Source organism: Erinaceus europaeus, chromosome 22 (genome assembly GCF_950295315.1).
Source record: "Erinaceus europaeus chromosome 22, mEriEur2.1, whole genome shotgun sequence".
Taxonomy (NCBI): Eukaryota; Metazoa; Chordata; class Mammalia; order Eulipotyphla; family Erinaceidae; genus Erinaceus; species Erinaceus europaeus.
Window position 1 is genome coordinate 18358904 of NC_080183.1, and position 14622 is coordinate 18373525.

Sequence of the window (14622 nt, forward strand, 5' to 3'; positions counted from 1 at the left end):
TCTCTCTCCCCCCCATCTCTTTTCCCTCTTAACTTCTCTGTCTCTATTCAAAATAAGAAAATAAGTAAATAAATAGATGTGGTAATAACGATACAAGCACAGTTTAGAAGTTATACAGGACTATTGAAATGTGGACCCATAGTTGCACAGCAAAGCACCCAGCTTTATGTAAGGAATGTATGAATCATGAGGGTTCACCCAAAGATCAGGTTAAAAAGCACACTTCTATTTCTACATCACTAATCATCACAACAAAAATCATCCATCTCTCTTTTCTACGGCCTCACCCCTTTCTGAGAGCGTATTCTGGCACTGCAGTCCCAAATTTCTGCTAATGAATAATCAAATCATATCAGTTGTCACTCAGTTATCACTTTCAACATTTAATATAAATTATGTGCAGCACCTTGGGTTTTTTTCTTTCTTTCTTTCTGTGAAGTTTTTCATTTAATTTAAAAGTCAAATTTTTTTCAATAAGAGTAAGTTGATGGAAGATGGAGGCTGAGATTAAATCAGGGTGAATCATTGATCAAGGATGCTTGGAATTCTTATGAATACAAATAGCTTATCAAGGTTAATGAGGTTCAATGTAAGTTGAGAAGAAGAAGAGAAAATGCACTTCTATTTTCTATGTATATACAGATTTAAAGTGTTGGCTATGATTTGCAAGGTAAATTATGCAAACTCAAATGTAGCTTTTCATTTTGCTTTTTACAAGTTATTTTCACTGTTTTCCCTGGTGTAGAAAACTGCTTAAAATACATCTTCCAAATCAACAACAACCAAAAAAATAAAATAATTAGTGAGAAAGAGCAAAGGTCCTCTTGAATGCTGACAACTATTTCAGAAGTTGATGTTCTTCTAGGAATGACTGGAGAGGAAATGCTAGCTTTTTTTCAACCAACTGAGTGTCTAAAATATAAAAGGCATTGTCACCAGTCACAAAGGAATGAAGAATAATGTACAGGTTCTTAACTCATCTTCCTCTAGAATCAGAAAAAGAGTGTCTCTTAATTCTTAAGAAAATCCCAGACCTCTACAGGACCTTGCCCTCAATGTGGAACAACTGTAGAAACTACCCCACGCTACAAAGGCTAGGTCAGCATACTCTGCCCCTCGAGGAAGACTGGTCCCAAAATGTGTGCAGCCTAGAATGTTCCTAGCCGTTACCATGGACTGACAGCTCAGACTGACAGGGTGCAAAGGACATACAGGCCCCAGTGCTGAGTATGAACAGACATGGGCCCTAGGCCAGTTAGTGGTATCTATATACATTTCCCATATGTGGGAGCTACTCTCTGCCCTGTTCTGACTTTCCAGTCCTGTTCCCAACTCTGACACCACCTTCCCAGACATGGGCCCTAGGCCAGTTAGTGGTATCTATATACCCATATATACCCATATTTATACCCATATTTATCTATATACCCATATTTCCCATATCTGGGAGCTACTCTCTGCCCTGTTCTAACTTTCTAGTCCTGCTCCCAACTCTGACACCATCTTCCCAGACAATATTCTTAGCCCACCTGCATGTCAGCTGTTGAACTCAGGCAAAAAAATTTTTAAAAGTAAAGTCATGGGCCACATGGAATATACCTAAATAAACTTCCTAGCTTCTTCCAACATCAAGATCCCAAATTTCATCTGCTATATTCTTATCTTTAGGTTCTTGATTATCAAATAATTTGTTGTGCTTTATATCTTAATGTGTTGCAGCCACCAACTTGCATATGTTATCATGATGCCAACTTGACTTCCTTGGGCAGACAACCTCACCAAACCCACCTCTCCAGAGCCCTACCCCACTAGGGAAGGTAGAGACAGGCTGGGGGGTATTATCGACCTGTCAACAACCATGTCCAGTAGAGAAGCAATTACAGAAGTCAGACATTCCACCTTCTGCACCCAATAATGATCCTGTGTCCATGCTCCCAGGATTCCCTGCTTCCCTAGAGCCCTGCCCAACTAGGGAAAGAGAGAGAGAAGCTGGGAGTATGGATCGACCTGCCAATGCAAATGTTAATCAGGGAAGCAGTTACAGAAGCCAGACCTTCCACCTTCTGCATCCCACAAGGACCCTGGATCCATGCTCCCAGAGGGATAAAGAATAGAAAAGCTATAAAAAAAATTTAAAAAAACAGGAAAGCTATGGGGGGTGGGTGATGAGATATGGAGTTTCCAGGGTGGCAGGAATTGTGTGGAGTTGTACCCCTCTTATCCTATGGTCTTGTCAGTGATTCCATTTTATAAATAAAAACTTTAAAAAAATGATGTTGTAATGAATTTAAAAATCCTTCTGTTGATTATGTATTAAATATAAGTATTTCTAAGTAGATGACTTCATAAACAGTGTTAATATTTCATTGTCTTTACAATCTGAATCTCCAATGAAATATAAAATAACACCTCTGTTGACATACTGACAAGATGAAAGAGAAAAATCAGACTAGATTACCATTAAATATTCCCTTGGGATTATATAATGTGGGGTGCTATTAACACAAATTTTATACCTTTCAATATAATTTAGCAAATTCTTCAAATGCGGCAAGTAACTACAATTCGAATGAAGCTTCACTAATAAGAACCAATACAAAAGAGGAGTGTGATACATATCTATTTCCCAAATGTGCCGTCCTGGTTTGATCTAATCTGCATAATTATAACTGGAATTAAGCCATTTCCTTTTTATGAAGTCCTTTCCTTTGATTCTTCATATTTTCTGATAATCACCCCATCTGTGCTAGGTCAGAGGCAAGTGAGCTATCTAGTTACAGCTCAGGCACGGACCCCCACCATTCGTGGTACTCCACAGCTCAAAATGAGTATGGTGGAGACCTCACTACCCCACTCCCTTCAGGGAAGCTAAAGACATCAACCTTTATGGCTTCCTTTGGAAATAATAGTAAGCAGTAGGCCAGGAGTGCACCTAGTTAACTGTACATGCTGCAATGCACAAGGACCCAGGTTCAAGCCCCCAGTCCCCACCTGCAGGGGGGAAGCCTCATGAGCAGTGAAGCAGGGCTGCAGATGTCTCTCTGTCTCTCTCTACCTCCCCCCTCACTCTTGATTTTTCCTTTTTTAAGAAAATTATTTATTTGTTTGTTTGCTTGTTAGAAAGAGAGGAGAGAGAGAAAGAATCAGACATCAATCTGGGACATGTGCTGCCAAGACAGATCTCAGGACCTCATGCTTGAGAGTCCAGTGCCCTAGCCACTGTGCCACCTCCAGGACCACTTGATTTTTCTGTCTCTATTAAACAGATCAATTGTTTTTTAATAATACTTTTTGCTATAGCTCCTGCCATGTAAACCCTCAAGGCAAATGACAACCCACTGTGCCCTTTACAGAAGAAAGGGCTTTTGTATATACAGGAGAATGCTCCCTTGCTTTTGGAACAAAAAAACATGTTCAAATTTAAGCTCGGACCAGGCTCTGAGGTCTAAGTGTAAATGATAAGAATCTCAGAAGATTTCTAAATACCCGTACGTCATCTACAAAGCCACTGTGTGCACAAACGAGAGCTCTCGCGCAGTACGGTGTTTATGTCAAAGCTTCAGCAAGCAAGTCCATAAGGCAAAGTTCAGATCCTCTGAATGGGGCTTAAGAACGGCAATGTCGGGGGCCAAGCAGTGACACACCTGATTGAGCACACACATTTCAGTAAGCAAGCACCCAGGTTCAAATCCCTGGTCCCCACCTGCAGGGGGGGAAGCTTCAAGAGTGGAGAAGCAGGGCTGCAGGTGTCTCTCTGTCTGTCTCCCTCTCTGTCTCCCTCTCCCCTCTCAATTTCTCTCTGTTACTATCCAGTAAATAAATAGATAAGATTAAAACGGAAACAAAGAGCAGCTACGTCACCTCTATTTGTGCTGCCAAATGCGCTTTCTCCCTGTCTTTCCGCTCCGCACACCGCTTCATCTCCTCTAACTCAGACGCCAGCGTATTGAAGTTCAGCTGTACTCGCAGATCTGACATCTGTTTCTCCAGATCCTCTTTCTCCCGCTCAATCCCTTAAAGAGAAAATGCAAAGTGTGGTGACCGGTCTTCCTTCTTGGGAGCACGTGCTTTCAAACATATTCTTGTTTGGTTTCATGGTCCAGCTAGCCTAAATCACGTATTAATGATGTCTCTTAGCGGACTGTTCACTTGGCTAGTCTGTGGCAAATCGGCTTCAGTTTTCTAATTACATACATTGCTGTGTCATTCAACATCATGCCTATCTGGCACTAAAAATAAAATTGGTATAGACTTATAGCATGATTTCTCTGGGCAAAATCCTACACATTTTACTTTTTTTAAAGACTTTATTTATGAGAAAGATAGGAGGAGAGAGAAAGAACCAGACATCACTCTGGTATGTGTGCTGCCAGGGATCGAACTCAGGACCTCATGCTTGAGAGTCGAGTGCTTTATCCACTGCGCCACCTCCCAGACTACAAATCCTACACATTTTATTTAACTGTTCTTCTAGCCATCCATTACTTCCAGATGATAAAACAGAAATGCTAAAATGATTTTCAACTGAAGGACTCCAACGGTAGCACACACAACAGAAGCACTTCACAGCAGGAAGCTACGGTGCTGTTAAGGTGCTCACTGCAGGTGCTCACTGCCTCACTCATTCCGGCAGCTGTGCTACAGGGAGCTCTGCACTACACGCAACAAACATCAGCGCAGTGCCTGCTGCAAAGCAGGATGCTGGGTCTGCAGTTCATAGGATGCACCTCATTTGAAAATAAGAATCACAAAAACGCTTTCTCAGTGAGGTTGCATTCCAAACACAGAAATAAGATATAAAGTACTCCCTTGAGTTTAGTTTCAAAACTTTGAACATGTACTATCAATTCAAAGCTCCATTTTTTCCCCCAGTAGTTTTCTTTCCAGGAAAAGAAAAAGGGGGGAAGGGGAACCAGATGGTGGCACACCCAACAGCACATGTCACAGTGTGCAAGGACCCAGGTTAGAGCCCCCACTTCCCACCTGCAGGAGGAAAGATTCACGAGTGGTGAAGCAGTGTCTCTCTCTCTCTTTCTCTCTCTCTGTCTTCCCCTTTCCCTCTTGATTTATGACTGTCTCTATCCAGTAAATAAATAAAGATAATAAAAAATTAAAAAGAAATAAATAAAAAGAAACTTCTAAAACAAAAAAGGGAAGAAACACTACCAATATCAATTATACACAGCATTCTATATATATATATATATATATATATACACACACACACACACACACACACACACACAGAAAATGAAAAAACACGCAAGTCTGCACGTCTCAGATGAAAGATATATAGACATTTTGATAGTATGATAGGAGCATTGATAGACACAGTACATATACTTTTGTATAATAGCTATAAAACAGAAATAATAGAGAGAACAGAAGGATTAAATCTAGGTGAAAAATTGAGGTAGAAAGGATTGAGATCTTAGATTTAAAGAATGGGTATAAAATTTCACTAAGCAAAGATTATTCATGTAATGTTTTTAAGATCCAGTGAGGAACTCCATGAGAAGGGCTTAAGTTAAGGAGAGGGAATCGTAGCCGAAGACTAGATCACATTACTGATGACAGCCAAAGAGATGCGATAAAATAACTACCTTTAGGGATAGGCATTAAGTGAGAAATACCATGAACATGATTCTAGATATCACTAGCATTCAAAAGGTAAAGTGTGAACATAGAAAAAAGATACAAGTGAAAATATAAGAATGAGAAAAGAGAGGGTATAGTGAAATCAGCAGAAGAACTCAAGGAATGAAAAGGAAATAGAGCAGGTTAAGTAAGGTAGATAAGGTGAGAATTCCTTTGAATTTAACTGAAGAGATCACTTATTTATTATTATTTTTTAAGGCCAATTTTAGAAGTAGAGATGAAAGTAATTTTTCAGTGCATGGAAGGACAAATCGCTAGACTGTGACAATAAGTGTGGATTTTTTTATGCAGAATCTTCTATAAAATGTAGTTATTTCTATAGAAATAAAAAAGCACTAGGATTTTAAAAGACAGTAGAGAAGATCATTTTCACATTAACAGGGAAACTTTCAGATGTTTTTAAATCTGGAAAGCAGTTTTTTTTAAAAAATGTGATTTTGTTAGTCCTCAAAGACACCGAAAATAACTACAATTTACAGACAATAAAACAAAACAAATATACCCCAAAGTCTTTTTCCATATGAAAATTTGATGAATAAGCTAATACTTCAGGACTAGTTTTTAAAATAAAATTTTATAATATATGTCAAAATATATGTAAATTATAACATCACTTGCTACTTAGGTGATCTTAATGGCATGCAAATATATGAAAATAGGTTTGTCAGAATTTGACATGCAGTGAAGATTTTCTGGCAACGTCGATACCAAGCTTTGGCAACAGAAAGAGCTACATGAATAGAGATCTGGGGAAATATTTAGCTTCCCTGAATTGAAGAAGACACAGAATGTTTCTGAGTTTCTCCAATAATTTAGCCACGTCAGGAAAAGATAAGTTATTGAAACAATTTACACATGAAAACAAATGGCACTGGCCTATCAGAAACTACTTTAAAAAAAACTTTTAATACTACCTTTCTATTAAACATAAGCTTCCAGAAAACAGACATCTAGAGTCAGTGCATTTCACAACCTATCAACATTGCAAGATAAAGAGCGGTCACGGATTCCTCAGGCATGAAACTCTTCTTGGTCCATGGAAGACAAAGCAAGTCCTATGGCTCGTGACCACTTCTGAGATAACGCAAGCGAGGATGTTGATCATAACTAGTTTATGCTTTCTAAAAGTTAGGAAAGTGAAAGTAACAGCGAGGGGGAGAAGAGCACTTTAAGTCTCTAGGGCTGAGGGGGAAATGTACCAATATCTTTCTTGGGGAGATGTGGAAATGGACCTACCTCCTAACAATAATAATCTTGTAAATCAACCTTTCCTCAAGAAAATGACACCAGGGTTGGACAGGAAAAAATAATTAAAATTATTGATAACTAAATTTTGGAAAATAACTTTTAACAAGTTGTAAGACTGGCCTTACCCAGCTTTAAGACTTACTATAAAGAGAACTTGAGTGCCTGAGACCCCACAGATCCCAGGGTCAACCCCCGGCACCATCAGAGGCCAGAGTTAACTGATGCTCTTCTCTGTCCCTCCTCTGCCCTCTCATTGTCTACCTCATTCATAAAATTTTTTTTTAAAAAACTAAATAAATGAATAAGCAAATGGATATTGAAAAGAATTGCTATAAAAAGTATTGAGAGAAACATGAAAGAAAACCAAGAAAGTGCCTACGTAAAATAGTCAGCTTACTTTGGACAAAAGAACAAAGGCGATAGATACCATGGAGAAAAGAAGAGCACTTTAACAAACAGTGCTGGAATAATTGACACCCACAAACAAAACAAACAAACCAAAACCTGAGGTCACTCTAGCGGCTCATGGTAAGTGAGGCGAGTCAGAAAGAAAAGGATGAACACTAGCTATGGGTGGAACTTAGGAAATAAGCAAAGAGGGGCCGGGTGCTGACCTACCTGGGTGAGTGCACATGTGACAGTGCTCAAGGACCCAGATTCGAGCCTCCGGTTCCCATCTGCAGGGAGAAAGCTTCACAAGTGGTGGAGCGGGGCTGCAGGTGTCTCTCTCTCTCTCTCTCTCTCTCTCTCTTCCTCCCCTCTCAATTTTTTTTCTCTCTCTCTCTAATAAATACATTTTTTAAAATATATATTTTAAAAAGAAAAGAAATAAGGGAAGAAAGGGAAAACTTAGACTAGGTGTGGTGCATTGAACCAAAGCAAAGGACTCTGGGGAAGAGGGGATGAGAGAAGATAAGAGAGCCAGTGGGGTCCTGCATGATGGTGGGAAAGAATCCAAGTTGGGAAGAGTGGTATTCTAAAAGCACTCACCACAGGGAGATAAGAAAAGGTACCCAACTTTTCAGGAGGGAGTCCTAAAAGTCAACAGTCAGAAGACAAATTATCCAACTAGAAAGTAGGAGCACAAAAGTTGTGTACGGTGGTGAGACTATGCTACGACACTAAGAGACTATGATGCTTGATACGGCCACATATGTCCAGTCCCAAAACATGCACACATCAGGAGTGAAATCTTACAGCGGACAGGAAGGAGGGGAGGAGGGGAGGAGGAAGGGAGGAAGGAGGGAGGGAGGGAAGAGAATAGCAAAGAAGGCGACAAGAGCGAGCGCAATAAGGAAAACAACTGTGACAATGGGAAGTATTAGGAGTCAGGCGGTAGCGCAGCAAGTAAGCGCAAAGCGCAGGGACCAGCGTAAGGATCCTGGTTCCAGCCCCCGGCTCCCCACCTGCAGGGGAGTCGCTTCACAGGCGGTGAAGCAGGTCTGCAGGTGTCTGTCTTTCTCTCCCCCTCTCTGTCTTCCCCTCCTCTCTCCATTTCTCTCTGTCCTAGCCAACAACGACGACATCAACAACAGCAACAAGTACTACAACAATAAAACAACAAGGGCAAGAAAAGGGAATAAATATTAAAAAAAAAAAAGAAAATGGGAAGTATTTACAAAAATCACAGCTACACACACACACACACACACACACACACACACACACACACACAGAGACAGACACTTATAACTCAGAAGTATACCTCTCCTAAACCTCCGGTCATCTTGTTTATCCTGACAGCTTGACTGTTGCTTAGCAATCTGAGATACCTGATGTTGTAAACCTTTCCGATCGCCTTCTGCTTTCGTAAGTTGCATACGAAGTTCTTCTACCTAAGAACATATAGTCAAAAAGGAAGCTTGTATCAGTTTTGTAAACATGAACAGAATAATTATGAATAATTTTCCTGGTGGAAAAAAAAAACCTACTGTCATTGTACCACTGTAAACATAAACTGAAGCCATGTCAATCTCCCTGTGGGCCAAGCACAGTGAAACAGTCTGGATTCCTGCTCCCATTCTTTCCACAGAGCGTCTACTGTCACAAAGAATTTGGTCACATTGCTGAAAGCTCCTTAATTTGACCTAGTTTACCTGCACTATGATGAAGCCAAATAAGGTTTAGTTAAATCATACAATTTTTTATAATTTTCATTTATTTTCTTCTATGTGAGCATAATTTATTGATTGGTAAGCTCAAGTAAAATAATGTCTTTGAGTATATTCAATAGCAAAATGCCACTCAAGATAAGTAAGCAGTATGTGCTATCGAATGAACTATAAACTCCTTAAAGTTACTGTTTTGTTCATCTTTGCATTTCTAGAGACTAGCAAATTACTTAGCACTTAGAAGAAACAACCCCAATGACATTAAGTAAGTCAACATTTAAAAAAGTTAGCCTAGACAAAAAGACTTGGCTAGAATCATAATGTCAAGTTGAACACAGAAATCTCATGCTTGAAAAACTGAAACAACAGATTACCAATCAAAATTCCAAAAATAAAAACAAAAAAATTAAGTTGGATTGAATACAAACATAAACTTCCACAACAGAAAATCTGCACGCTGCCAACATCAATTTTATGTAACCACTGGCTGCAGAACAAAGTCAATGAGAATTTCTTAAGGCTTTGCGTTAAAAAAAAAAAAAAAAAAAAAAAAAAACAGGTGTGATGGCTTATTTTCAACACTCATTTCCAAACCGTAACATTCCTTATGAGCATCTATGATGCCTGACATCTTTGCCTACTTAGCGAATTATTGTGTGGTGAGTTATGTAACCCATGCTTCAAAACTGAGGAAGGTTAAGTCACAGTTTATATTAAAAACAAAGAGGTAGTTTAGAAAGCCACATGCCCTGACCCAATGTATGCAAGGCGGCTTTATCATGCTATTGAACTTTCAATATCAGAAGCAGCGAGTTCCCATTATGGGCTAATGGGCTGCAAAACGTTGGGCTTTAAAATTCAGCCTGATAATTGGCTCAGAGGAGGCAGTTATCAGCTTCAGAACAGGGATACCAGACAGTGATGCACTCAAAGCAGTGTGGGCATGCATAGACGTTTGATGTGTTCTTCTTCCTCCTTCACCGTCCAATGCCTCCTCAGATAAAATTAAGCTCCTGGGAAGTTTTTATCTTAACTTCCAGCCCTAGCCTGCAGCAGTAACAGCAAGGTGCACTGCCACAACAGACGACCCGAACTGCCCCTGCGGCTCCAGACAGACTATGACCCACATAATCAACGACTGCCACCTCTCCAGATTCAAAGGAGGTCTCGAAACTTTACATCAGGCTCAACCTGATGCTGTTGACTGGCTACAGAAGAAGGGCAAACGCTAGAAGAAGAACAACAGGGACTTGCACTGGCGCTTCGCAAACAAGCTCACCCTGAGTCATTCTAGAAAGACTCCGTACTTTGCTTAGATGTTTGAATATACATTCCTGGTGGGGGGTATGCTAGAACTCACTACTCTTCCATTCACAAAGAAGTAGACTCAATTTGTTAAAGTTAATTTAAAAGTAGATTATCATAGCTTGCATAGACTTACCTGATGCAAAAGTGTTTCTCTGTTGCCTTCTGACTGATTCAATAACTTTCGTGATAGTTCCAATTCCTGTTCAAGCTAGAGTGTCAACAAAGGATAAAGAAAAATGTCTAATGGGGCAAAAGATAACTCAATTATTTGGGGGGAAATTTAATTACAGAAAAAAAAATTAAAGTATTTGGAAGGTACTGACAGCTAATCTGAAAGAGTAAATACCTTGCTATTAACACTGATTACTACTTCCACTAAAATAATGCTAATTGCATAACATGAAGTGAACCAGGCCCCAGGAGGTCTGAATTCTACCTCAACTGTAACCCTGTTTTAACCTCTTCTTCCTAGGTCTCCTTACTGTCATCTCTAAAACAGGAATTTTACACTAGACAATTCTGAGATTCCTTCCAATCTCAGTCATTTTAATTTAAATTCAAAGGCAATTTTTCTTTCTATAAGTACTTGCAGCTTTCTGAAGAAGTGGATTAGAGTAAGGTATTTAAAACAAATTTCTTTTCCTTAATAAAATTTTCTTTATTAATTTATTGAATAGAGACAGCCAGAAACTGAGAGGGAGAAGGAGATAGAAAGAGAGAGAGAGAGAGAGAGAGAGAGAGAGAGACGCCTGCAGCCCTGCTTCACTATTTGTGAAGCTTTCCCCCTGCAGGTGGGGACTGGGGTTTGAACCTGGGTGCATTGTAACATATGTACTCAGCCAGGTACACCACCACTCCACCCTTGAAACAAATTTCTTGCAGTTTTACAGACTTGCACATGAATGATTTTATCACTCCTGGGCCAATTTTTTTTTCATTCTTTTTACTCTAGATAGATGAGATAGGTAGATGGATGGATGGATGGATGGATGGATGGATGGATGGATGGATGGATGAATGGATGGATGATGGATGGATGGATGGATGGATGGATGATGGATGGATGGATGGATGGATGATGGATGGATGGATGGATGAATGGATGGATGATGGATGGATGAATGGATGGATGGATGGATGAATGGATGGATGGATGGATGAATGGATGGATGGATGGATGAATGGATAGATGATGGATGGATGAATGGATGGATGGATGGATGGATGAATGGATGGATGATGGATGGATGGATGGATGGATGGATGGATGGATGGATGATGGATGGATGGATGGATAACAGACAGAGGTAGACAGACAGACAGAAATAGAGATAGACAGACAGACAGGCATGCAGACAGACAGCCAGATCACTGCACCAGAGTTCTCCGGCCCCTGCAATAGTATCCCCATGTGGAACTGGAGTTTGAACGTGAGCCATGCTATTCTTTACGTACCAGGTAAGCTATCCCTTGGCTCCTTCAAATGGCTTTAGCTACATAAATATTCATGGAAACCTTGCCTAGCAAATAAGTAATTCCCGGGATCCAGGCGGGGGTGCGCCTGGTTAAGTGCACACATTATAGTGCACAAGGACCCAGGTTCAAGCTCCTAGTCCCTCCTGTAGCAGGAAAGCTTCAGGAGTGATGAAGCAGGGCTCTAGGTGTCTCTCTGTCTCTCTCTTCCTCTTCCTCCCCTCTCAATTTCTCTTTGCCTCTATCAATAATAAGCTAATTAAAAATAAATAAACAACTTTAAAATTAATTCCCGGTGCAATTTGAATTGACTAATTTACTTCACTTTGACAAAATATCTAATAGAATGAAAAGTAGGCTTGTTAACAATTCAGAGCATACACATGCTAAACATGTTTTGTGACACCAAGGTGATTTTGCAATATCATGAATTTATATTAAGTTATGTGGAGTGTTTGGTTTGTAATAGTTATCCAAGATGATCGAATAAATGAGCTACAATTAACCCTCTAGAAGATAGGCTATCAAAGAGTAGCACATGGGAGCACTGTGGTGATGGATACTGCGACTGTGACCATAGCGATGTGCTGCTACATATAAAATAAAATCCCAGGAGACTAGGTCAACAAGACAGGTCACATGGGCAGTGTACTCGCTTTGCCACGCTCCTGAGCCAGGGTCCAGCCTGGCCCCACCTAGCCCCAGCCCCAGCCTACCCCCACCATATCAAAGGAAGCTGCCATATTGTGGTGCTTACCAGTGTTTCTCTGTCTCTGTGTCTTGCTGTCTGAAAAAGCTGGCCTGGGGCACTGAAGCCTTAGGGCCAACAAGGAAAGAAAAGAACTACACACAAATCTAAAAAAAAATTAACCCACTTACTGAACTTTAAACTATAAATGAGGTCATAAAATTAATGTATTTTAACAACAGTATATATGAAATACATACATACAGAATCACCGACCATGCAAAATAGCATCTGACCTGTTGTCTTGTTTCCATGGAGAAAGGTAACAACAAAATCACACTTTAGACAAAGGACTTCAAACTCTCCCAAGGCCTGTCATGATCTGTCATAATCCCTGGGTCATAGTCCTAGTCTTGACCTAGTCTTGAAAGAAAGAAAGGAAGGAAGAAAAAAGAAAGAAAGAAAGAAAGAAAGAAAGAAAGAAAGAAAGAAAGAAAGAAAGAAGAAAGGAAAAAAAATAAAGGAAGGAAGGAAGGAAGGAAGCAAGAAAAGTGGCCAGATGAGAAGCTATACCTGCATCCGACAGTAAGTGGCAGTCACTTTGTGTTCTTACAAATGATCTCAAGGACATTTTTCAAGATACTCGATGAGTATCACTGACCACAAACAGCATTAGAAGGAAGGAAAGAAGGGAGGTTGGGAGGGACCGACCAATTCCTAATCACGAAAAGATGTTCAACTTTCCATAAAGACTCTCACAGTCATGTTGCCAAAGATCAAACAATATGACAGTACACAGAGAGCGACTCGAATTGCTGTATATTACTGTCGTAAAATCATGAATTGATCTGGACACTGGGGAGGCAGTCTCGAGTTATCTCTAAAATAAGATACATTTTGGCCAAAAACAAGAAGCCTCAGCCTCTCAAATCTTACTTGAGTCTTCTCAGTTTCACTCTGCTGCAGCTTGATTTTCATGTCTCCCTCATTTTCCTCTGCTTTAGCTTCTTTCTTCTTCAGTGCCTAGAATGAAGTGAGAAAACATGTATTATTCTTTTTTTTTTTGCTTATTTTTTATTTTATTTTTTAAAAAAGAATTTGTTTTATTTATTTATGAGAAAGAAGGTAGAGAGAAAGAACCAGACACCACATGTGCTGCTGAGGATTGAACTCAGGACCTCAAGGTTGAGATGCCAATGCTTTAATGCGCCGCCTCCCGGACCACTTTTTCAGTTTATTATTAGGGGGGTTAATGGCTTTTACAGGTTGTAAAAAGAAATCTGCAAGTACATGACAAACCTGTTAACTCAGTCTAGCCTGAAGAATTTATCACTTGACCTTGATAATCTCCGAGGGCAATGCAGAATTGCTTCTCTCTTAAGAACTCTCCAAACCATCGGAGTTTCTTAGTGTCTTCTTGTTTTATACTCTCAACATTTTTGAAGAGCTACTCTAGGTGTGTTCCCAGCAGGTCTTTTGTAGAATGTCCCTACGCTTTGGTTTTGCCTGGTGTCTTCTCATGATTAGCCAGAGTCCATAAACGTGAGGGAATAACACCACAGACATGCCTTGCTCATGGCATCCCGTTCATGCCAACATGACTCATGGCTGGTGACGGTAATCACTTATTAAGGTAACGTGGTCTGCCAAGTCTCCCTACCGTAACATTAGAAATCTTTTCTTTCCACTCTATCTGCTAGGAGAAAAATCACTAAGTCCTCTTCTGCTCAAGAGGACAAGTGTGAGACTGCCTCCTTCAGGCAAAATATCCAAGAAGATGTGGAAACATGCTAGAACTGCTAAAAAATAAAACAGTAAAATAAAATGAAACACACATATTTAGGGAGATACTTTGAACTTATACCATTCTCCTTAACATTTCACCAACCAATGTAGGTCATATCAGATTAACTATGAAATAGTCAGTTCTTGTTTGGCCTATCTTCAAAGTTTCCATCTTGGTTCCATCTTCAAAGTTTATAATCTAATGAAACCCAGACTACGAGCAAACGGACACATAGGTCAACGCCCGCTGAACCTCTTTGAATTCACTCCAACATGACCCACTTAGACAAAACCATTAGCAGGTGATCTAGAATGCACACACAACTGCACAGGTGAACAGAGACAATTGAC

At 40.0% G+C, this 14622-nt stretch overlaps 1 protein-coding gene across 14 annotated transcripts in view; it reads right to left on the reverse strand.

Moving 5' to 3' along the window:
* CEP128 (centrosomal protein 128) overlaps positions 1-14622 on the reverse strand; it is a 278921-nt gene that overhangs the window by 216758 nt on the left and 47541 nt on the right. For all 14 annotated transcript variants that reach the window (XM_060181353.1, XM_060181351.1, XM_060181361.1 and 11 more), the window contains 4 exons: positions 13423-13509; positions 10459-10533; positions 8612-8741; positions 3862-4013 (listed from right to left, as the gene is read on the reverse strand). In XM_060181353.1, coding sequence (XP_060037336.1) covers positions 3862-4013; positions 8612-8741; positions 10459-10533; positions 13423-13509 — 444 coding nt within the window. The remainder of the gene's footprint in view (positions 1-3861; positions 4014-8611; positions 8742-10458; positions 10534-13422; positions 13510-14622) is intronic.